This window comes from Telopea speciosissima, chromosome 2 (genome assembly GCF_018873765.1).
Source record: "Telopea speciosissima isolate NSW1024214 ecotype Mountain lineage chromosome 2, Tspe_v1, whole genome shotgun sequence".
In the NCBI taxonomy this organism is placed as follows: Eukaryota; Viridiplantae; Streptophyta; class Magnoliopsida; order Proteales; family Proteaceae; genus Telopea; species Telopea speciosissima.
The window spans coordinates 3,945,185-3,970,305 of NC_057917.1; the positions used below are offsets into that span (position 1 = coordinate 3,945,185).

Genomic DNA, 25,121 nt, shown 5'->3' on the forward strand with positions numbered 1-25,121 from the left:
TGTTACCATTTTGGCATTGGTGAAGAGGAGAAAGTAACACAGAAGAAGGAAGCTAGGGCGAGTGGCAAAAACAGTAACAGAGATGCCGAGATTCGATCCATGGCCCGTATTCTTCAAGCGAGAGTGGAGCCGGAACTGGCCTTTCTTGGTCGGTTTCGCCGTCACCGGTACCATCATCACCAAGCTTTCTCTTGGTCTCACAGGTACTTCTTTCTCCATTATCGTTCACTTACTTATCTATCCATTTGTCTGAACTTTATAATGTCTAACTTGATCGTCTACACATATAATTCTTTTCGCAGAGGAGGATGCTAAGAATTCCCCTTTCGTTCAGAGGCACAAGAGGTACGTCTTCGGATTGGACTTTCCATTTCAATCGTTGAACCCTAAAATGTTATTCGTATTCTTTGACGATATTCCAATTCTTTATAGTATCTCATGTAATTTGCGAGCCCAGATCTATATTTTTTTGGATATTTTAGGGTTTTATGAAATATCAATTTGGTTGCGTTCATTAATTCGCTGCGATGAATGGATTTGATAAATTATCTTTTGATTAGCGTGTCTTTACGATATGTATATGTTTTTTGTTGGTTGCAAGTCGAACGTCTTTTTCTTTCCTGGAAGAGGTTTTTAGAGTTAGAATCTGCCGAGGCTGATTAGTTATACGTGATTTGGTTCATCTCACGTTTCTATTCAGATTGAGACAGTGCCGTTTTAGAAATTATACATTATTTGTAAGTAGGAATCAATGATTTACAGATTTGAATTGATGTTAATTGATGTTGGATCAGGTTGTTGTGTGTGTGTGTTTTTTTATTAAATTGATTCTCATGATTTTTCAACCTTCGATGTTGTCATCAATGAATGCACGGAACAGATAAATGTAAGAGATTGGACATTAAAATGACATCCCTGTATGGTATAATGCCTATGCATTCTGCTAAACACTTGTAAGAGATTTGACATTAAATCAACACATCTGTATGGTATAAGGCCTATGCATTTTGCTAAACCTTGTTAGGACATTCCTGTACATCACTTTTGCGTAGTATGCTCAATGTCTTCTTGATGATTTTCCATAGCATACTTTAATGTGTCCTGCTTTGATGTTTCTTTATGTAAAACCAATTGTAGATGTTTTCATTGATTTATTTAGTCTTCAATTAGGTTCCCTTTTTGACTTTGTTTTGAGTACACGTAATTTTATCCTGGGAAGAACCACAGAATGTACTGTTCATAATCTAACAATCCAGCGGCCCTAATAGAAAGGTTTCTTTCATTTTTGAAAAGGAAATCTTTATTTAGGAGATTTAAATATATGTCAAAGATAATTTATTCAAAAAAAAAAAAAAAGAAGGATAAACGATGAATTAAGCATTATTAGCTGTGTCACATTTTCAGGATTCATAGGGCTTTTCATTTTTATACATTTCTACACTTTTAGTACAGGTCTTCACCTTAAAATCATTTGCAGGTCCATAAATGATTTGTTGTTATAATAACAGTATGAAAATCGGACTTACGAATTGAAGAGACAATGCCCAAGAAAGTAGAGGTTCTGAGTTTGATTTCTCCATAACCGTTGGGGGGAATATCATCGAACATGATCCCTTGTTTTGGGAAATGAGAAACAACTAAAGTTGTGGGCCCTACATGTAGTGGGGTTAAACAACATAAAAGGGAAGGATTGCAAACTAGGGAAACCACAATACTCGGTTATCAATTTTATATATTTTTTATTCCCATGTGTAATAAAATAATCAATTTCATTTCTTTATTTAATCGCTCTTCTTATTTTTTTGTGTAGAAGGCCACCTGACGAAGAACACCACCATTGTTTGTCGGGTGGTGAATGATTCTCACCGCCCTTCCTCAAAACTCCCACCCCTGTGATAGCCTTCTCTCTCTTTCAACCCTGTCCCCAACCCCCTTTGCGAACCATCCCCCACCACTGTAACACTCTTCCGCCCCACCCCTGTCCCTAGCCCCCTTCTATGAACCCCCTACCTTCACCCCCACCCACACCTGCCGTTGCAACATCCAACTCCCCTTCCCTTTGCTCTCACCACCTTCTTCGAAGTAAGATTAGTAACCAGCCCTCAGAAAGACTGTTACAACTTTATCTCATCTTCTCCTCAGAGCCATGCTAAATAGGCTGACAGGTATTCCTGTATGCTTGTTCAATTTCTCATCCTAGACAACCAAACACATACATTTTTGGTATTCTATGGGTAAATCGTACAATTCTTCCACCCCTTTTGATGCAAATCTGAAGACCTACATCCATAGGAAGAAGAAGTCCAATAAGTCCAAGTAGTAGTTGTTTTAATAGTTTCAACACTTGGTTTATTTTAATGTCTTTTGTTCTTAAATTGAACAGTGTCCAATTTGGTCCAACTGATCGTTCAATTTAAGTTATTTGAGTTAGTTTGTTTTAATTTTTAAAATTGGCCCCACTTTCTCTCCACACATAAAGGAAGAGGTGTTTCTATTTATTAGGCAGCTAGTTGGACTTTCAGTCTCCTAGTCTGATTTTTATTCCTTGCCCATGGGCCCTTTAAATAAAGCAATTCGTGGGGCTCCTCCTACCTCACCGAATTTTAGAAAAAGAAAACTGAAGCTGCGGCTCTGCGGCTTGTCTTCCTCGCGAAGAAAATATTGTGTTTGATAAAGGTTTCATGGAATTGGTGTTTGATCCAATTGATACCTTGCAAAGGGAAGCCCGGGTGGATTGTTTGGTCTCTCTCTACATCCTCCATTACTGATTTATTGTTTGGAAGTTCTGAATCAAGGTTTGCCATCAACGAGCGAGTCTGACACTGAAAACCTGCAACTAGATCTTCTTCCCTTCTAGAAGGTTACATGTTACATGTTTTTCGCGAGAATTTTATCCAGCCAAACCTAACCGTTAGAACCTGCTGAAACTTTGATCGAACCATCTTGAAACCTTAACAAAGTCGATCCAAGTTTCATATCCATACATCCATCCGATTGTCTGAAATTTCCTTTTTACCCTTCACTCCTATCTCTACTAGGATTCCTCCACAACTCTACAATTAACCATCTGATTTATCTGTAAGTTTCAGCAACTTTTCTCCCTGACCTAATCCATACTTGACCTAAGTTTTAAACCCATCTAACGACCCAATTTCCTATTATCAATATTTTCTCTAATTGGACTATCCTTTGATTAAAAGAATCTATTTGGTTTCTGGTTTGAGTAATTTTAATCCAGGACTGCATTACCTTTATTCCCATCCCACTAAACACCTACAAACAAACGGGACCTAATGGCTTCAGATATGCCGTACATGCTTAACCTCTTTTTTTCTTGGAAAATTTTTTTCTCTGAACAACATTTTTTCGTTTTTTCTTTTATAGTTTCCCTTTCGAGAAGATTCCATTTTGGGGGACAGGACTTTTGAATGGATAAACTTGGCTTTTCCTTTTCTCTTCCTTGTACCCATCTTTTCTTCCCTCTCTTTTTCGGAACAAAGTCAACAAACTCTCATCGTTTGTTACGACGAACTCAGGTGTATGATCATATATGATGCCGAGGTGATTCATCATCATTTAAAAAAAGGCATATCTAATTATTTGAAGCCATTAATCCCTATTTGTTTGATAGACAAAGGGGTGAGAAAGGTGAAGTAGGCCCCAATTGTAATGGGGTTAAAGAATAGGAATTAGATAGAAAGGAAACTATGGTAGACAATGACAAAATGGTGGGACTTTGGAGAAGGGTGGGCTGAGATAAATGGCTTACCACGTAGGCAGACAGGTTTCCTTAATTAATGGATGGTTGTCTGCTTAGTTTCCCACCCTAGACAACCAGACGCCTACCTTTATGGAATTTTATAGAAAACCTTACAATTATTCCACCCCTTTATTCCCACCTCACTATTTTTCATCAAACAAACGAGGTCTTAGACTTATTCCCCTATGCCCTGTTTGTTTGTTGGGCTTTGGTGGGGTGGGAATAAAGGGGTTGGATAATTGTACAATTTTTCTATAGAATACAAAAAAAAGGCATTGTTTCATTTGTTTGGCTGCTTAGGGTGGAAAATTGAATAGACAAACATACATGAATCAGGGTTTCCTGTTGGCTTACGTGGTTGGTCATTTATCCCACACTACCTCACCCCACACTTTATAAAGTCCCATCTATTTTGGTGGGATTGTAAGGGTAAGATGAGGTAAAGTTATCACGTTTGTGGAGGGCTGGTTATTATACTTCTTCGCAAAAGTCGGTGAGAGCAGAGGCAAAGGGATTACAGAAGGGGTCTAGGGATGGGCATGGGACAGAAAGGGGTTGCAGCGGCGAGGATTGGGCCGAAAGGTGTTGCAACGGCATGGGATGGTTTCCAGAGGGGGTTGGGGACAAGGGTTGGTGGGAGAGAAGGGTGCTATCACAGTGGTGGGAGTTTTGAGAAGGGTGGTGAGAGCCGTTCACCACCCGATGAATGACAATGGTGTTCCTTCATCGGGTTACCTTTTGTGAAGAAGAAATGAGGCTGAATTAAGAAATGAAATTGATTATTTTATTACAGATTAGGATGAAAAAAATTATAATATTGATAATCAAGTGCTATGGTTTCCCTTGTTTTACCATCCTTCCCTCTTCTGTTGTTTAGTCCCGTTACACATGGGGCACACATCTTTAACTTTCCCATTCCTTTTTGGCTGGCAAACAAACTGGGTACTAAGGGTTATATAGGGATCAAACTTAGGACCTCTGTTTTCTTCACCATGGCACTTGGTTTATAAAAATTGGGTTTACGGATTGAAAGTGAAATAATTTTTCACTTCTAAGGCAAAAAAATTAAATAAAATAATAAGAAATAATTTTTGGTTCGACCCGGGTTTTCCAAGCTGAATAGTTTTGGTTTGAAATAATAATAATTTTTAAGGGTCAATTACAGTGCAGGTGCCCAATTTTTGTGGAAAGGTCATTTTAGGTGTCCAATCTTTGAAAATTGACGTTCGGGGATGCCTTTTAAGTTACTCATACTCTAAAATGATGGAAATTTCCAAATTTATCCCTCTCAACCATACCATCACCTCCACCTCCCTAACTACTGCCGCCATCACCATTTCTTCAAGCCCCTCAACCCCTGCAACCCCATCCTGGGCTGCCCTCCCCTGCCCCCCACACCACCCTACCATTCCCCCCTTGCCCCTGCCCAGTCCATATATCATTATAAAGATCTGAAGCTGTTTGGCATGAGATGTCTTAATTCGTTGTTGGCTCTGCTACTTCTGCAACTGCTAATGATTTTACTGGAAAAAGGCAGTTTTGTTTATTACACATCTTTAGTTCTTTTATCTTATTTTTTTTAACTTGTGATGTTAAAAAATTAAAGTTAAAAGCCAGGGATAAGTGGGGAAAAGCACAGTAAGGATTAGAGAGTTACAAAGCATAGCAGGTGGTGGTGATAGTAAAAGAAGAGTCGGTGATAAATTCATTTTCAAGTGGGGAAGAGAACAAAAAAGAAAAAGAGATTACTGGTTTGTGTGTCTGGGTGATTAGTTTTTGACTTGTCTGCTTGTGGGGATGGTGGTGGGGGTTCTGGTGGTTTAACAGTCAAAAGGGGTTTTCTGCCTGGAAATCTTGGGAGATTGGTATTGGTTTATTGACTGTAGGGGTTTTGGGGTGTTCTGGGTTTTTATGGTTTAAATAGAAGATTGTCATTTAGTTAAAGGGCTTTAAGATTTTGCCTCGCTTTCACCACTTAACCGTCTCTTTATTAAAACCAGAGTGGTGGTCCATCTCTTCGCGCCATTTTCAGTTTCTTTTTTTTTTTTCTGTTATAGCATAGAATTTTAGAGACAACTGTTGGACTGGGCAAGGGGGGGGCATGGTGGGGTGGGGGCTAGGGGAGGGCAGCGCCGTATGGGGTGGGGTAGGCTTGAGGGGCTTGAGCCAATGGGGATGGCGGCAGTACTTGGGGAGGTGGAGGTGATGGTGTGGTAGAGAGTGATAAATTTGAAATTTACGTCATTTTAGGGTAGGAATAACTTAAAAGGCATCCCAAACGTCAATTTCCAAAGATTGGACACCTAAAATGACCTTTTCATAAAGATTGGGCATCTGAGCTGTAATTTACCCTAAATATATTAAAAAATATCTATTGGCATTGAGACTCATAATCACTGTTCATTTTAAAGTTAATTTACAATTCATTTCAAAATCATTAAAAAATGATATAAAATTACCAAAAAAATCTGAAAATACACAAGAAGTCCACAAAGCGTTTCCTATAAATATGTGTTCCTTCTTCCCTCATTTCACACCTGTTCTGAGCCCTCTATCCTTTCTCTAGAAAATTTCGTAACTCTGGCAATTCTGCAAAATCTTAAAATCCCAAACAAATTCCAAAAAATCACTAAAACCCCCAAAATAGGCATCAGAACCAAATTCTGCAGAGTCTTGGCATTTAAATGGGCAATCTGGGCTTTTGGGGAATTTCTAAGACCTTTCTGAGAGTTATGAGGCCTATTTTGGGGGGTGGGGGGGGGCTGGGTTTCCTATTTTTTTAGGATTTTAGATTTTCTGCAATACTACTGTCTGAGGTCTGGGATTTTGCAGAGAAAGGAGGAGAGAGGGCTCTGGGCTCGGAATCGATGTTTGAAATGAGGGGAGGGCGATCCAATTTATAGGAAAAAAATTGTAGACTTGGTGGTTACTATTAACCTTTTTTTTTCTTTGGTTGTAATTTTCTAGCATTTTTAATTTATTTAAATTAATTTTTTAATGAACATATTGCATGTGGGTGGCTCAATTAATGCACCAAACAGCTGGCAGGTAGTGATGTCACGTCGCCGCCATCACATATTTTATATTTTAGTTATTTATTTTTTTATATAACAAACACTATTTAGCTGGCCAACGCTATTTAGGCCGTGGTTTGACCACTGTTTTAACTGGATTTTATGTATTTTATACTATTTATGTGAAAAAGAACGCCCTATGGTTGCGTGGATCCTGCGCCTAGACATAGGAGCACTTGAAATTATTGTCCCAACCTGTGAAATAAAAGATCCCTTCTATGTTGATACTAATACATGCGTTTTCATTGGCCCCCGATTGGTGCAGGGGATACATGACCAGTCAGCGATCTCTTGCCCATTAGTTATTTATTTTTTCACCTTAAAATTATGAAAATTCATAATTTTCAATCCGCAAGTCCGGTTCTCATGAACTAAGCGTCATTGCAAAGCTCGTTCCAAGTACTATCCAATGGAATGGAGTTTGATCACTGATTTTGTTAAAAATTCTTCAAAGTGTGGGACACACACAGCAAAAACTCACAGAAATGATGTCCAAATCCATCCGTTGTCACACTATTTCAAGTACAGGATATGATATTTCAAAATACACTTAATTCATTAATTTTAGACTTTTTTTGAGGAAGTTTATTTAATTTTCTTTAATTATCCTATCCTATGTGTATTTTGGTAATTTAAAAAAAATGTAAAAGATGGGTCTTGTTTTCCACGCCTATTAAATACGTTACAGGTGGAGGAGAACCAGACCAGAAAACCATCTTGTGATTCTGGTTTGAATCAGTTTTCCTTGTTCAGGCTGGAATAACCTTTCTGTATTTATAAAATCTGAATGAATCCAAGAAAAAATGGTTTAGGATAAATTTACTCAATCATTACCAGATTAGGAAAGAAAAAAAGAAAGCAAGAAGGGATAGGAAACCTCCTGTGTTCAAGCTAAATTTCAAATGGAGGGAGGGGGCTATCCGAGATCTGACTATATGTGGATACATGGTGACAAATTTGAGAGGCTCAACTCTGACTTCTACAAGCACTACATGTCCTTCGGGCATTTGTCAAGGATGAAAGATTTCATGTCTGAAAGAGTTGATGCAGATTCGTATAAAGTACAAACAGAGTAGGGGAACCAGCCTGAAAACCACCATGCGGTTCTGGTTTCAACCAATTTTACTTGTTCAGATCTAAACTATGTTCAGACCTGGTTCACCCAAACTGTGGGGTCTATTTAGAACTATTACTTTCTTATTTTATTATTTATTTGTTTTGTTGTAAAGACTAGAATGCTACTTATAAATTCCAGGCCTAATTAGAAGTCTTTTATAAGAGTCCTAGTAGGTTTATGAAGCTCCCTTTTACCTTGTGCATCGGATTTTTCCCAACCTTTAATTGCTTTTTTGTTTCTTTCCTAATCTGGTCATGATTAAGTCAATCTATCATAGACCAATCATGCTTAGATTCATCCAGTTTTTCTAAATACATTTATGGTTATTTCAACCCCTAGAATTCTGAAGTTTAATGAACTCGGACTATAACTATGGTTCTCTGGTGATTCAGTGGAAGCCCTAGTGGTGTTTCTAGTTTGAGGATCAGGTGCTGTTTTCTGATTTATATCTTTGTTTTTCAGTCAAGTATCAAACTAGTACAGAACTTCTCAACCCTGGAAATCACTTTGCTATACGATTTTCTGGTTCTATCCCTTAATCCGTTGCTGTTCCATCTTCCTGTTTCTTTTCTTTTATTTTCTGTTTTGAATATCAGTATTAAGTTCTGAATTGATTGCTGGTTTTAAGTTATTTTTCATAGATTTTCAATAGAGTCCTAGTACTGGTATACTTTCTGAGTTTCTGAATTTTGACTTCTATTAATGGTTTAAGTTTCAGTTATCATTGTTCCAGTTTATTTAATCCATAAATTAGTTCTGTTCTGTTTGGTTATTTCTCTGAGATCAATTTCTGTTTCTGGAGTTCTGTTTAAGTTTCCTACCCCAGTTGGATTCTTTCATATCTCTTAACATGACCATTGCGTTATTCTCAATTTCTGACATCTTGTTCACCCTGATAAATAGACCCTTTGGCCAGCATATGTCCAGATCAGATTTTCTGATAGTCTGATATATAAGTTCTCTCAAATGTGGTTTATTTCTTTTCCTGCAATTGTGAAAATTTATCTGGTATTATGAAACCTAGTATCTTGGATGACTCAATAATGACTCATTGTCAAGTTTGGGATTGAATTGCTACTTTGAATGTTGAGTTGTCACAACAATAGATTATAGAGTGTCAGGTTTCTACTCAAGAACCCATAAAGACACCTTTTCCCCTTGCTTTAAAGATATCGAAAGGAGTTTTTTTTTTCCTTCTGTTGGGGGGGGGGGGGGTTTGTTTCAATTTCTGATCTTTGTTGGACTCCACCTTGTAGGTCTCATCGATCTACATGTGTAGTATGCCATACCTATTGGACACATGCAATTCTAGCCATTCTTTTGAACACTGTTCTGCATCTTTTGCACAATAGCTGTTTAAGTATCCTTTATTGAATGCATGATATTATCTGGTCCTACCTTGATGTTAACTTAATGTCCTGAATTTCTTTCTTGTATTTTTGTACTTTAAAACAATTTTAATACACTTTTGTATACATCTATTTGTTGCTCGTACTTTAACTTTTCATCAACTTACTTGGCAACAATATAATATATATTAGTTATTGGAAAGACACAAAATAAGCATCAGACGTTTGTTAAGTTAGAGCTCATTTCAGTTTTGCTCATGAACTTGGGTTTATCTATTTTGAAATTATTCCATTAGAAGGCTTGGCAGAATGATTCATGAAATATATATAGTTATGTTTTTATGTAGTACGACAAAGAAATGTCCCACAAGTAGCAGGCTCAAATGTGAAGAAAATAAAGGAAAAGGAGATGAGCGGTAGATAGCTAGATATCCTTCAACTAGCACTAGAGCTCAGGAGCTTCAACCACAAGCAGCAAAGTTAAGCAACAACTCAATTTCAATTAAATTAAGCAAATAACAGTCGAACTACATAGTTCCGCTAGCCCCCTTATATTTGCATAAGCTGCAATCTTGAAAAACTAAATTCCTTAATCTGGTAATTCTCTTGTTGTAGTCCTAGTAGATTGTTCATATCTTCTCCAAAACAGTTTCGAAGCTGTTGGGTTGATTGGGAGAGTGTTTTGCATATGATCTCGTTGTCTATGGCTCTTTCTTCCTTCTCTGATAGCTATTTGTTTTCCATTTGGTGGAAGGTTGATTTGGTTTGATAATCCGATCTTTTTGCTGTTCCTTTCCAATTTGAGTATAGCACTTTGTTTGAGAGTGACGGGTTGAGACCAATCCCGTTGTAGTCTGATGTCCTCCTAGTAGATTGTTCATATCTTCTTCAAGGAGTGTATGACTTCTTGGTCATGTTGGCAAGTTAAAGTGATGCAGAACCAAGGGTGTACTCAAGGAAGAAAAAGAAGAAGGTTGTTGTTTGTGTGATGAATATCAACACAACCTTAATGGGCTAGGACTATTGATGTGGATCAAATCCAACATCATAGGCCCAACTTTTATTAGTCCTAATGGGATTTGGCCTAGGTCCAACCCATGCAAGTTGGGTTTGGTCAATCCATGTTTTTTAACATGTGTTATGTGTGGGTGGTAGGTATTGTCAATAAAGGGGGCCTTATTGTCAAAGGAAGACTCCATTGTCAAAGGAGGCTCCAATGTCAAAGTTAGGTAGGGGTTGGTGGTAATAAGTCAATAGTTGGTTGTAATAAGTCAATGTTTGGTAGGAGGTTTCCTAAAGTCAAGTATTAGGAAAGTTGGATTTTGATGTCCTTTCTTGGACGCTTTTGCTTCTATTTATATGTAAGGTTATTTTCAGCCAAAAGGGGAAGTTGGATAATTGAATATTGTTGTAAGCAGTTGCTTTCTTTTGAAGTAAATCCATGGTGTTTGATCCTTGGTGATGGAGCTGGTGTGTGATTCAAGCTGACTCCTTGCGGTGGGAAACCCAGGAGGTTACTCTTCAATCATTGTTCTCATTCTTCTCAAGGATTCCAGCCATTAGAGACATCACCTTTTCAGTCGGAACTCATTATTACTACTTGCTGTAGATCTGTTGCATTACCCCTTGACTTCCCTATTTTCCTTATACCTGTTTCCCTCTAATTACATTACCCTTACCCTTGAACTGTACCACATCCTATTAGACCATCCCAGTCTTAACCCCATCGAATTGAACCTCTATTCCCCTGATTTAGATCCTGTGTTGGGACTGGTTGAACTTTCATTCCAGTTCTACATTATTTGGTATCAAAGCCATGACTCTAGAAGACAACAATCAAACCCTTCCACCTGCTCCAGATCCTATGGCAACAGTGATCACCATGTTTCAGCAACTCAAAGAAGAACAGAAGACGATAAGTGATAGACTGTTGGCCTTGGAAGAACGGCAGCGCACTTCTCCTCCTCAGGGTTATTCAACCAATCACCCTTTTGAGGAAGAGAGATATTAGATGAGGTCCGAAGTTCATCGCAATAATCGATGGACACCTGAAGGCAACCAGCAGAGAGGATCCCCTCAACGACCTACTTTTGAAGAATATATGAGGTCTTACTTTGATGGAGAAATTGAAGAGACGACTCCCATAAAGTCAAGCTTGAATTGAAGGAATTCCACGGTAAGCTTGATCCACAAATCTTTTCAGATTGGCTAGCTTCCATGGATGACTATTTCCGATGGTATGATATGCCAGAGGCAAAAAAAATGCAGCTAGCACGTACCAAGCTGGTTGGTGCTGCTCGAGAATGGTGGAGAACCGAAGAAAGAGAGAAGACAGAGGTAGAGCTCCCATTTCTTGGGAGGAGATGAAGGAAGATTTGAGTTCGAAGTATTTACCACGTCACTTCCGTTCACAATTGCAAGATTAGTTGAACTCTCCAAGGCAAGGAAGTGTGTCCGTAGCTGAGTACATGGAGCAGTTCGATGCTCTCTACTCACGTATCGGAGCAAGGGAAAATGATATATAGGTGTTGTCCCGTTTTTGTTTGGGTTTGCGATTTGACATCAACCGTGCTATTGGTGTTGTGGACGTGTCTAGTGTTCGAGAATGTTTTGAGAAAGCTGCCCATGCTGAAAAGTTGTTAGCTCCTACAAGCAAACGCTTCGGAGGTTCAGATGGGGAACCAAAGAAGGCTTTTTCAGCTAAGACCTATGATGCTGCCCCTCATCGCACTACCCCTCCTCCACGTTCAGATTATAAAGGAAAAGCACCAATGGACAGTACTTCCAAAGTGCAATGTTTCCACTGTGAAGAAGCTGGTCACTTTGCTAAGAACTGCCCTCTGAAACGGACGGTGGCCTTGGCTTTTAAAGAAGATGAAGATTCAGCTGGGAATGATGGTAGCCTATATCCTATACCTTTGGAAGAGGAAGACGAAGATGATGATTATTATGAAAGGGCTGACGAAAATGATGACGGCACCTATGGTATTCATGTAGTCACTCGCGTCTTGGTGGTTGAAGTTAAAGGTGAAGATGGGCGGCGAAATTGTATCTTCTACAGCCGTATGTATTCAGCCGGTTGTACGGCTCAGGTCATTGTTGACAGTGGCAGTTGTGTCAATGTGGTCTCTGATTTGTTCGTGAAGAGAGCTCAATTGAAGACAGAGAAGCATCCTCAGCCTTACAAGGTTTCCTTACTGAATGGGACTACCTTGGAGGTCAATCAGCATTGTGCTGTCCCCTTACAGCTCTCTAGGTATGATGAAAAGGTGTGGTGTGATGTTATCCCCATGAAATTGACAGATGTACTCTTAGGGAGGCCGTGGCTTTATGACAATGATGTTCTCACCGGGGGAAAGAAAAATCAGTGTATTTTTCAGTATAAGGGTCAACACATAGTGTTTGAACCTATCAACTTGCCTGAGGAGCTATGAAAGAAACGGTCCTTGAGGACTAACCAGAAAATTCCCACCCCGAAGAAGAAGGTGTTAGCTTTGCCCCACAAAGAGATCTTAGCTGTTCCGAAGAAGGAGTTTGAGCGGACCAGCCACGACACAGGGCTGATATTGGCACTAGTGACCAAAGAAGTGACTCCACAGCTTGTGGTTCTGCTAGCACCACCCATCAAGGAGCTCCTCTCCGACTTTGCTGACCTAGTACCTGACGAGCTACCCAATGAGCTCCCCCCTTTGAGAGCTATCCAGCATGCCATTGACTTGGTACCAGGCTCAGTCTTGCCAAACCTGCCTGCGTATCGGCTCAGTCCTACAGAACACACAGAGCTCAAGAGACAAGTGGATGATCTACTACAAAAAGGCTGCATTGAGGAGAGTTTATCCCCATGTGCTGTACCAGCCCTCCTTATCCCTCCTTACCCCAAAAAAGGACGGATCATGGCGTATGTGTGTGGACAGCAGGGCGATAAATAAAATAACCGTCAAGTATAGGTTCCCTATACCACGGTTAGATGACATGTTGGACATGCTAACCGGTTCTAAAGTCTTCACCAAGCTGGATTTGCGTAGTGGCTACCATCAAATCCGTGTTCGACAAGGAGATGAGTGGAAGACAGCATTTAAAACCAAGGATGGTTTGTACGAGTGGAAGGTCATGCCTTTTGGTTTGACTAATGCACCAAGCTCATTCATGAGGGTGATGACTCAGATACTCGTCCTTTCATTGGTCACTTTCTTGTGGTTTATTTCGATGACATTCTAATTTACAGTAAGGACCCTAATGACCACATCGACCACATAAAACAAGTTTTCAGGGTATTACGCAAGGAAAAGCTCTATGTGAACGTCAAGAAGTGTTCCTTCATGCTGCCCAAGGTGGTGTTCCGTGGATTCATCGTCTCCTCAAAGGGTGTTGAAGCTGATCCTGAGAAGGTGAAAAGTATCCTTGACTGGCCTGTTCCTCGCATACTCACTGAAGTTCGTAGTTTCCATGGTTTGGCCTCTTTCTACAGAAGATTCATTCGAAATTTCAGTGCCATCATGGCACCTATAACTGAATGTATGAAGAAGAGCAAGGGCAGTTTTATGTGGACAGTGGCAGCAACTAAGACACTACAACTGATCAAGAAAAAGATGACAGAAGCTCCTATACTTCGCCTACCTGATTTTGACAAGATCTTTGAGGTTGCTACCGATGCCTCGCATGTTGGGTTAGGTGGAGTTTTGATGCAAGCTGGCCACCCTATTGCCTATCACAGTGAGAAAATCAATGAGGCAAAGAAATGTTACTCCACATATGACCTAGAGCTCTATGCTGTTGTTCAAGTGCTACGTCATTGGAGGCACTATCTCATTGGCAAGGAATTCATCCTCTACACCGACCATGAGGCACTCAAGCATCTATACTCACAAAAGTCGGTTAGCCATCGCCATGCCAAGTGGGTTGCATACCTACAGGAGTTTGTCTTTGCTATGAAGTACAAGGCTGGTAAGGAGAATGTTGTAGCTGATGTCTTGAGTAGAAAGGTGCTGACCTTGACTACATTTTCAGCTCAAGCCTTGAGTATAGATCAGATCAGAGGAGAATATGCGGCCGATCCTGACTTCAGTGTTCTTTATGAAGAGCTGCAACGTGGCGGGCAGCATGCTAAATATTTAGTACATGATGGTTATTTGTTCTTAGGAATGCGTTTGTGCATTCCGAACTCCTCCCTACGACATCACATCATTAGGGAGCTACATGGAGGAGGTTTAGGAGGTCACTTTGGCAAGGACAAAACTATTTCACTGGTGGCTGATCGCTACTGCTGGCCTCACTTAACCAAAGATGTGGACCATGTGATCAAACGATGTCGTGTATGTCAGCTTGCCAAAGGAACGAAGCAAAATACAGGTCTATATTCTCCATTGCCTGTGCCACATGCACCGTGGCAAGATATCAGCATGGACTTTGTTCTCGAACTACCCCTTACTAAGGATCGACATGATTCCATCATGGTGGTGGTTGACCGTTTCACCAAGATGGCTCACTTCATACCTTTTCGCAAGACTTTCGACACCTTTCATGTTGCAAAGCTGTTCTTTCGAGAGGTTGTGCGTATCCATGGGCTGCCAAGCACTATAGTTTCAGACCGGGATGTCAAGTTCACCAGCTATTTTTGGAAGACGTTGTGGCTGAAAACTAACACTAAATTGAAGTTTTCTATAGCTTTTCATCCACAAACTGATGGGCAGACTGAAGTGGTGAACTGAAGCTTGGGAAATCTCGTGAGGTGCCTAGTTCGAGATTACGAGAAGACCTGGCCAGCCATTTTAGACATAGCTAAGTTTCCTTACAATAGTTCAGTCAATAGAACTATTGGGCATACTCCTTTTGAAGCACTTCTTGGATTGCAGCCTAGGCGCCCAATTGACTTCATTCCACTCCCACCTCAAGCACGCCTTAGTTATGAAGCGGATGAGTTCATTAGGCACATCATTGAGGTGCATGCTGATGTTAGGCGATGCATCGCCCTCAACAATGAAGTATACAAAGCCACAGCTGATCGCCATCGCCGTTATGTCGAGTTCCAGCCAGGAGATATGGTGATGGCGCATATTCAGCCAGAGAGGTTCCAGCCAGGCTTCAATACCAAGCTTCATCCTAAGAAAATGGGTCCATACAAGGTGCTGAACCGCATTGGACCTAACGCCTACATGTTAGAGCTGCCTGAAGATATGAACATTAGCAACATTTTCAACGTTGCTGATCTCCATGTGTACGTGGGACATCATACTGACGATGGTGATCGGAGCAGATGCTAAGATTGCCCCAACTTCAGTCCCCACCTACAGATATCATTGAAGAGGTTTTGGACGATATGTACAAAACCACTCGTCGTGGCACCGGTTACCATTCCTTTCTTGTCAAATGGAAGGGTTGCCCACGACATGATAACACTTGGATACACGCCGATGTCTTCAAGAAGCTTGATCCGGACTTGTACGAACGTTATATGGCCTTCACCCATTCGTCGGAGACGAACGTTTTCAAGCCAGGGAGAGTTAATGCAGAACCAAGGGTGTACTCAAGGAAGAAAAAGAAGAAGATTGTTGCTTGTGTGATGAAGATCAGCCCAACCTTAATGGGCTAAGCCTATTGACCCATAATGGGCTAGGACTATTGATGTGGATCAAATCCAACATCATAGGCCCAACTTTTATTAATCCTAATGGGCTTTGGCCTAGGCCCAACCCATGCAAGTTGGGTTAGGCCTATTGACCCATAATGGGCTAGGACTATTGATGTGGATCAAATCCAACATCATAGGCCCAACTTTTATTAATCCTAATGGGCTTTGGCTTAGGCCCAACCCATGCAAGTTGGGTTTGGTCAATCCATGTTTTTTAACATGTGTTATGTGTGGGTGGTAGGTATTGTCAATAAAGAGGGCCTTATTGTCAAAGGAAGGCTCCATTGTCAAGGGAGGTTCCAATGTCAAAGTTAGGTAGGGGTTGGTGGTAATAAGTCAATAGTTGATTGTAATAAGTCAATGTTTGGTAGGAGGTTTCCTAAAGTCAAGTATTAGGAAAGTTGGATTTTGATGTCCTTTCTTGGAAGCTTTTGCTTCTATTTATATGTAAGGTTGTTTTCTTCCAAAAGAGGAAGTTGGATAATTGAATATTGTTGTAAGCAGTTGCTTTCTTTTGAAGTAAATCCATGGTGTTTGATCCTTGGTGATGGAGCTGGTGTGTGATGCAAGCTGACTCCTTGGGTGGGAAACCCAGGAGGTTACTCTTCAATCATTGTTCTCATTCATCCCAAGGATTCCAGCCATTAGAGACATTACCTTTTCAGTCGAAACTCATTATTACTGCTTGCTGTAGATCTGTTGCATCACCCCTTGACTTCTCTATTTTCCTTATACTTATTTCCCTCTAATTACATTACCCTTACCCTTGAACTATACCACATCCTATTAGACCATCCCAGTCTTAAACCCATCGAATTGAACCTCTATTCCCCTGATTCAGGTCCTGTGTTGGGACTGGTTGAACTTTCATTCCAGTTCTACATTATAAAGGGATTAAGGTTTCAAATGGAAAATAAATCATCCTTAGCATGTGTATCAATAAGTAATCCAAGAAAAGGTTAACCCATATAACGACTCAACATGCTTCGAAGCTTTGTTTACTCTCGCATAACATAGCAATGCCCCATTTTGATTCCTTAGGGCTGTATGACATTCATTGCTGTGTCTGCAAATTAGAGGTTTGGATGATGGGATTGGTTGAGAGTGGTATGAGAAACAGATGGAATTGGTTCATTTATCAGATTTTAAGCTTTCAGATACATATGGCATGGGATTAGCCAGCAACCCTTGAGAGAAATTCAAGCTTTGCTTATGGTCTGTTACCATAAAGTCCCCGTGGAAGCATAATGTCAATATCACCATCTTGGTGTACTTACAAGTGTCATAATCAATTACATTGTAGAAATTCATAACTGTGAATGATTCCCACCATACAAACCAAACTTTCTTTGGGAATATTCTGGACTTTTTGTTTCTTTTTTTTTTTTTTTTGGGGGGGGGGGGGGCATGCATTTGGATGCTGCTGATGGTACTGTTTTTATTGTTCCTATTACTTGCCATGGTCATTGTTTCGGATGTACTTGCTAAAATAGTTGTAATGACACTGTTTTGGTACAAAATAAATAATCATTTAGCTTGACAATTTGTCAGATGATGCAGTACAGAAGACAAGTTACCATCTTTTGCATTTAGCTTACAGTTTGATGGGTTTTTCCTTCTGTAGGTGAATTTCGGGCTCCTGATGTAGTTCCCAGGTAGTAGTCTTGCATGGGACGGGTGGTTTGGCTATTTGTTTCTGATTTATGATCAAATAACAATTGCTACAATGATCAAGATCTTTGCTTTTTGGATTTTATATTTTATGCTGCCCTTTTGACTTGAATAAAAAGGATGAACTCTATTGATTCTGGAAACATGTAAGGCTGGGTATGGGTGCTTAATTGAAAGTGCTGAGGGGTATCTTTTGTTCCCATCATTTAGCCATTGGTTCTTGAATGTTTCCAAATTTATACGAACCCTGTTGGCTATTATCTCATATGCAAACTTTTGTTTCATGGGTCTAGTGATAAGTCTTTAGAATTGCAATTTCATTGAATTATCATCTAAAAGGTTGAACCATTTTTTTCAAGTCTAATTTCCTGCTGGAGGCAACAAAATACATATTGGTTTTTTGTGTTGTGTTTGTTAGACAAGCGGGAGAGATTTTTGTTTTATTTTTGTCTTTTTTGGGGGTGCTAAAAAGTGGTAGAGAGAATTCAATGTTTGATTTATGTTAGTTTTTGCCAACCTGGGCTCCAAGAGGAGTATAAAGGATGGAGCAGGGAACCCAGACCTGCGGGAAGGAGTTGAGTGGTTGCATTAGAGATGTCGCTGGGTTGTGAGAGATTTGTAGTTGTGCCTATGCTTCCAATCTTAGTTCCACTAAAGTTATCAAATGGGGATCAAATCCCCACCCCAACCCCCATCTCCCAAGAAAAAAGGCCAAGGTTTTCCTGCACTTGTAGAAAAGGAAGAATTTCTTCTCCACTGGTGAAGTTACCTCATGATTGGATTGTGGGGTCATTAATACACATTCACTTCCTGTTCACCAAGTCGAAACTATCTTTACCATGCTTACCATGGGTTAAGGGAGCTGTCTTAAAATCAAGGAATTTTTTGTAGTTATGGTTGAGCATTTATTTTAAATTTGGGAAAAATTCCATGGACACCCCCTCTATGTATGCAAAATGTCACAGACATCCCAAACTTGGGCAAAATAATATCACAGACACCTCTTGTTTTATGATTTTATTTCAACGTAGTCTACTCCGTTAGGTTTTTGTAATTAAGTCGTCGTTAATTCTTTTATAATGATAAAATTACCCTTACCACAGGTTGAATTCTCATTATACCCTTAAGGGTAAAACACAAACACAACATCGTTTTCAATGGACACCCCTTCTCTTTCATCGTTTTACTTGTTGGGCACCCCATTCTTTATCATCATTTTACCTGTGTTGAATGAGGAAGGAGGAAGAAGCAAGAATAGGGATCTTCTCCAGGCAATTGATGCCATATTCGATGGACCAAGAATAATCTGTAATCTGTGTCTTAAAAGTGGTATTTAGGTGGGAAGGGGGCATGGGTTCTTCACTTCTTATCGACTTGTCTGACCTCCTTCCTTGGAACCCGATAGACGGCGGTGATTTCTGTTTTCCACGACGAACACTTGAACCCGACACACGATCATACCTTTTCCCTTCTATCTCTCTCTCTCTCTCTGTTAAATGCGTATGTGTACTAGGGTTCTCTCTCCATCACTTCGTTTTCTTCCTTGTGTGAGGTCTCCGGCTGTTGTAGACTGGGTATCTTGTTTCACTCGATCTTCTTCTCCCTACGGTTGGCTTTTTCTATTTTTTCCTCTTCTGATAAGCTTTCCTCTTTGTCTTGGTTCTACTTCTCTCTGTTGAAATCTAATAACACAAATATATCACTGGCTACTGTAAGTATGATGGTCAATGATGCACATGTTTATAGCTATGTTTTTGCCCATGAGGGCTACTGTAAGTATGATGGACTCTTAGGAGTGCTGGAGCTTATTCTTCCTTTTAAGTTGATCTGGATACTTCAGGCCCCTAGGGCCCTCTGAAGTTCAAGATTCTGGCTTGGAAGGCGAATCATGAGAGTGTGAAACCTGTAATTCCATATGTGCATAGTGAAAAATTGCAAATTTCGGATTCCAAGAAATCCCTAATTCCTAAATGCAATCTCGTTCATGAAATATACTACCTAAATCCTAAACGATTGAAAGCATAAAACATTTCATTTAATGGAAAGCACGCGAAAGAATGCAGGGAGCTGTGACAAGGAATTGGATAAGAATTACGCAAGGATAAGTGAGCGAATTAATTGTATTGGAATAACATCGTCAAATTTTCCTAATTTAGGGGTGTAATTTGAAGCAGTGAAATTAAGAATGGATGGAGAAGGTTTCCGCTCGATTGTCTGCTTTTTAGCTTTTGATCGTTTCCCACTACTTGAATTTTCGGATCCGATCGATCCATTTCCTTACTTTCATTCGTAATTTTCTCCGAGCAGAGAGATCGCATAAGTAAATGCCTTGTAAGGGATTGAGGTTTTCGCAAGCCCAAACACCAATTCTCTGTCGAAACCTCTCTGTTTTTTTTGCGGAGACCTTTATCGGCTTTGGCTCTTCTTTCACAGATAGAACCCACTTTCCAGAATCTTCAAAGCCAAAACAGAAAATCATAAATAGAAAGAGGGGAATTTCACGAATTTATAGGAGTTATGCTGGATCTTAATGTTGTTTATAGATGTTCTTTCTAGATGTTGACTTTTTGGATGATAACTTTTGGATTGTGATGCTTGCTTTTGTATGTACTTGACTCTTTCTGTAGATGTTGATATGATTTGATCCTTGTCGCTTTGATATTGATTGCATTGTCTCCTGGTGATCGTTTGCACGTTGATGCTCTCTGACCCTTGATAGTCATGGGATTTTGGTAGTGGCGTCGTGCCTTGGTGATCCTTGGACCTTGGTGGGTTAACGCCTTAGGCGTAGAGCCTCAGTGTTGGCATGACGCCTTAGGCACACAGCCTCAGTGGTGGCATGACGCCTTAGGCCTGAAGCCTCAGTGTTGGCATGTTGCCTTAGGCATAAAACCTCAATGTTGGCATGTCGCCTTAGGCATAAAGCCTCCGTGTTGGCATGTTTCCTTAGGCATAAAGCCTCAGTGGTGGCATGACGCCTTAGGCCTGAAGCCTCAGTGGTGGCATGTTGCCTTAGGCATAAAGCCTCAGTAGTGGCATGAAGCCTCAGGGGTGGCATAACGCCTTAGGCATAGAGCCTCAGTGGTGGCATAAAGCCTTAGGCATGAAGCCTCAGGGGTGGCATAACGCCTTAGGCATGAAGCCTCAATATTGGCATGTCGCCTTAGGCACGAAGCCTCGATGTTGGCATACCGCCTTAGGCACGAAGCCTCGATGTTGGCATACCGCCTTAGGCACGAAGCCTCGATGTTGGCATACCGCCTTAGGCACGAAGCCTCAGTGTTGGCATACCGCCTTAGGCACGAAGCCTCGATGTTGGCATACCGCCTTAGGCACGAAGCCTCGATGTTGGCATACCGCCTTAGGCACGAAGCCTCAGTGTTGGCATACCGCCTTAGGCACGAAGCCTCGGTGTTGGCATACCGCCTTAGGCACGAAGCCTCGATGTTGGCATACCGCCTTAGGCACGAAGCCTCAGTGTTGGCATACCGCCTTAGGCACGAAGCCTCGATGTTGGCATACCGCCTTAGGCACGAAGCCTCAGTGTTGGCATACCGCCTTAGGCACGAAGCCTCAGTGTTGGCATACCGCCTTAGGCACGAAGCCTCGATGTTGGCATACCGCCTTAGGCACGAAGCCTCAGTGTTGGCATACCGCCTTAGGCACGAAGCCTCGATGTTGGCATACCGCCTTAGGCACGAAGCCTCAGTGTTGGCATACCGCCTTAGGCACGAAGCCTCAGTGTTGGCATACCGCCTTAGGCATGAAGCCTCGATGTTGGCATACCGCCTTAGGCACGAAGCCTCAGTTGAGTAGTAGAAGAAGCCGAGCATTCCCGAATTTTTTTCAATTCATCCTTGAAACTGTAATGCCATCTACTGCTACTGTTGGTGGTGTCAAACTCCGCTGTTGTTATTTCTGCTGATAGTACTTCTTCAAGTATAGTGAGTTCCAGGCACGGTCTACCTTCTTGCCCCCTGGAGTCTTCAAGCGGTAGGTCCCTGGGCGTATCTGCTTGGAGACTATGTAGGGTCCTTCCCAGTTGTGTGACAGCTTCCCTGCCTTCTGTGGATGTGATGCACTTGCCCTCTGTAGTACTAAATCTCCCTGGTGGAATAACCTTTCCTTGACCCTGGCATTATAGTACCTGGCAGTACGTTGCTGGTAGGCGACGTTCCTTAGTAGTGTTCTCTCTCGGACCTCATCTATAAAGTCCAGGTTCGCCCGCAGTCTGTCGACATAGGTGCGTTCATTGAAGTGCAGAACCCTATGGGACATGGCGCAGACCTCTATCGGTGCCAATGCTTCAGTGCCATATGCTAGGCGGAATGGGCTCTCTCCGGTGGGCGTCCGTACTGTAGTTCGGTATGCCCACAGGACGTTGGGTAGCTCTTCTACCCACTTGCCTTTGGCTCCTACTGGCCTTTTCTTGACTTCTTCCAGTAGCGTTCTGTTGGTGACCTCCCCCTGACCATTGGCCTGTGGGTATGCTACCGACACAGGCCGATAGTCGATGTTGTAGCGTATGAGAATGCTTGGAATTTGGGGTTGTTGAATTGTTTTCCATGGTCTCGAGACGAGGATCCGTGGTACCCCGAACCGTAGATGACGCGTCGCGCGACGAACTTCTCCATCTCTGTCTCCGTTATCTTGGCCAAGGGTTTAGCTTCAACCCACTTGGTGAAGTAGTCGATCGTGATGACCAGGTACTTTCTGCTTTCCTGGTGTCGCGGTGAAGTTGCCTAAGATGTCGAGTCCCCACATGGCAAAAGGTATGGGGTTGAGGATTGATGTCACTGGTGGCGGGTAGATGGGGTCTGGGCGAACAACGACATTGCTCGCACTTCTTGGCATATTGGATGGCCTCCTCTTGCATTCGTGGCGAGTATAGTCCTTGGCGGAGGATTTTGTAGGCTAGGGCTCGTCCCCCCATGTGGCTTCCACATATCCCCTCATGGACTTCGGCTAGGGCGTACTCGCCCCCTTGGGTCCTAGGCACCGGAGTAGTGGTGCTTTGTTCCCCAGGCTGCAGGACCCGTCTAGGACGGTGTACTTTGCAGCTCTCATCCCGATCTTCCTTGCCTCGGCCTTGTCTTCTGGTAAGACGTCGTCCTGTAGGTAGTTGAGTATAGGGTCCATCTAGCTAGGCCCTCCTCAATCTCATTAACTTGCTTCTCCCGGCATGTTAGCTCATGTAATATTTCCTACCTAATCGCATTGGCCAGGTTTCGAAGTTCATCATTGGCTAGCCTCGGATAAGTGCATCAACAGCGATTGCATTCTCGATCCTTAGAACTCGAACCATCTCGAACTTCCCGACCTCGGACCTCGAACCTCGAACCTCGAACCTCGAACCTTGAACTTCTACCATGGTTTGTCGATTGTGGCCCTTGGCCATGGCCAAAGACCCCCTTTTTATTTTTCTTTCTTCTCTCTTTTCTTCTTTGCTTTTGGGCAGCGGCCTTTGACGGATGGCACCCAAAAAATTTTTTTTTTTTTTCTCTCTTGATAGGTGACGACCATAGCCCTTTGGCCGTGGCCTCTTGGTCGTGGTCTTTTGGCCATGGCCTCTTGGCCGTAGCCACTTGGCCTCTCTCTCTTCCTTTTTTTTTTTCCCGGCTCTGTCTCTGGTAAGGTGCATTCAACGACGAAGTCCGCCAAGGCTTGGCCTTTGATGGCAGCCCTGGGTTGGAACCGATGTCATGCTCACTTAACTCCACCGCCCATGCTATCAATCTCCCGGAGACGTCCGGCTTGTGCAGTATCTTCTTCAGGGGTAGGTCTGTGAGGACTATGATGGTATGGGCTTGGAAGTATGGTCGTAGCTTCCTGGCTGCCATTACCAATGCATAGGCTACCTTCTCGATCCTAGTGTACCTGGTCTCTGCATCGATCGTGACATGGCCGACGTAGTAGATGGGCCTCTGGACTTTGTCCTCTTCCTTCAAGAAGATTGCCGACCGCGACAGGGTGGCGGCCAGTGTAGAGCTTCAACTCTTCGTTAGGTTCCGGCCGCCCAAGCAAGGGTGGGCTCTCTAGGTACTCCTTCAATTCTCCGAACGCCTTTTGGCACTCTTCCGTCCATGTGAAGTCCTTAGGGCTTCGGAGGTTCTTCAATGTTTTGAAGAATGGTAAGCACTTATCACCTGATCGTGACACGAACCTGGAAAGGGCGGCGACCCTTCCATTCAACCTCTGCACCTCTCTGACCGTTCGAGGAGGTGCCATCTCTTGGATGGCCTTGATCTTGGATGGGTTGGCTTCTATTCCACGGACTGAGACCATGACCCCAGGAATTTTCCTGACGTTACGCCGAAGGCGCACTTTGCAGGGTTTAGCTTCATCTGGTTCCTCCTCAGTACTGTGAATGCTTCCTCTAGGTCAGTCAGGTGTTGGCTGGCGTGGACGCTTTTCACGAGCATGTCATCCACATATACCTCCATGTTGCGCCCGATCTGCTCCTCGAACATCTTGTTGACCATCCTCTGGTAGGTGGCCCCTGCATTCTTTAACCCGAATGGCATGACGTGGTAGCAGTAGTTCTCTTTGTCAGTCCGGAATGCGGTGTAAGACTCATCATCCTCACACATGAGGATCTGGTTGTATCCGGAGTAGGCGTCCATGAAACTCAGCATCTCATGGCCGGCGGTGGCGTCGATCAGTAGGTCGATCCTGGGCAGTGGGTATTCATCTTTTGGGCATGCCTTGTTCAGGTCGGTGTAGTCGACACACATCCTCCACTTCCCATTTGGCTTTGGTACCATGACCACGTTGGCGAGCCAGGTTGGGAACTTCTCCTTTCGATGAACCCGATCGGCTTAACTTCTCGACCTCCTCCTTGATTGCCGCTTGTCGGTCGAGGGCGAAGTTACGCCGCTCGTTGAACGGGCTTCCTGGTTGGGTCGACGTGTAGTCGGTGTTCCGCTATGGAACGTGGTATTCCTGGCATGTCGGAGGTTGACCATGCGAAGACATCTATGTTTGCTTGGAGGAGGTGTCCAAGTTCTTCTTCTGTTCCTTGCTTAGCAAAGTGAGCCGACCTGAACGACCTTGGAGGGGTCATCCTGGCCGAGTGGCCATGGGATGAGGTCTTCCACTGGCCTTCCCCTTCTCTCGTCGGCTCATCTCTCCGGTCACCGATCATGCTCTCTAGGCGAGTGCCACTCCACGGGTGTTGCCATTATTCTTTTTCATGAAGGTGGCGTAGCACTCCCTTGCCTTCTTCTGATCTCCTCGGACTTGGCCTACCCCGTTCTCGGTGGGGAACTTCATCTTCAGGTGAAGTGGTGATATGACTCCTCTAAGGGCTGTCAGTGATGGTCGCCCTAAGAGGCCGTTGAAGGACACCACGGACTTGACTACCATAAAATTTACCATGATGGTTACTTGTCGAGGGTGTACCCCGAAGGTAACGGGTAGCTCTATGGTACCTCTGATGGAGGCGGTGGCACCTGAGAATCCATGGAGATAAGTGGGCTCTGGTTTGAGCTGGTCGTCCCCGAACTCGAACTGTCGATAGGCG

General features: G+C 42.5%; 1 protein-coding gene across 1 annotated transcript; it reads left to right on the top strand.

The window, feature by feature from the left end:
• LOC122651638 lies at positions 1 to 17,737 on the top strand. Its single transcript, XM_043845107.1, has 3 exons — positions 1 to 203; positions 303 to 345; positions 17,553 to 17,737. Exons 1-3 carry the CDS (start codon positions 83 to 85, stop codon positions 17,554 to 17,556), a joined length of 168 nt encoding a protein of 55 aa, XP_043701042.1. The 5' UTR covers positions 1 to 82; the 3' UTR covers positions 17,557 to 17,737.
• Positions 17,738 to 25,121: the final 7,384 nt, after the last annotated feature.

Coding starts and splice junctions, on each gene's coding strand:
- LOC122651638 (XM_043845107.1), top strand. CDS start 83: ATGCCGAGATTCGATCCATGGCCCGTATTCTTCAAGCGAGAGTGGAGC. Junction 204..302: donor GCTTTCTCTTGGTCTCACAG/GTACTTCTTTCT, acceptor TTCTTTTCGCAG/AGGAGGATGCTAAGAATTCC.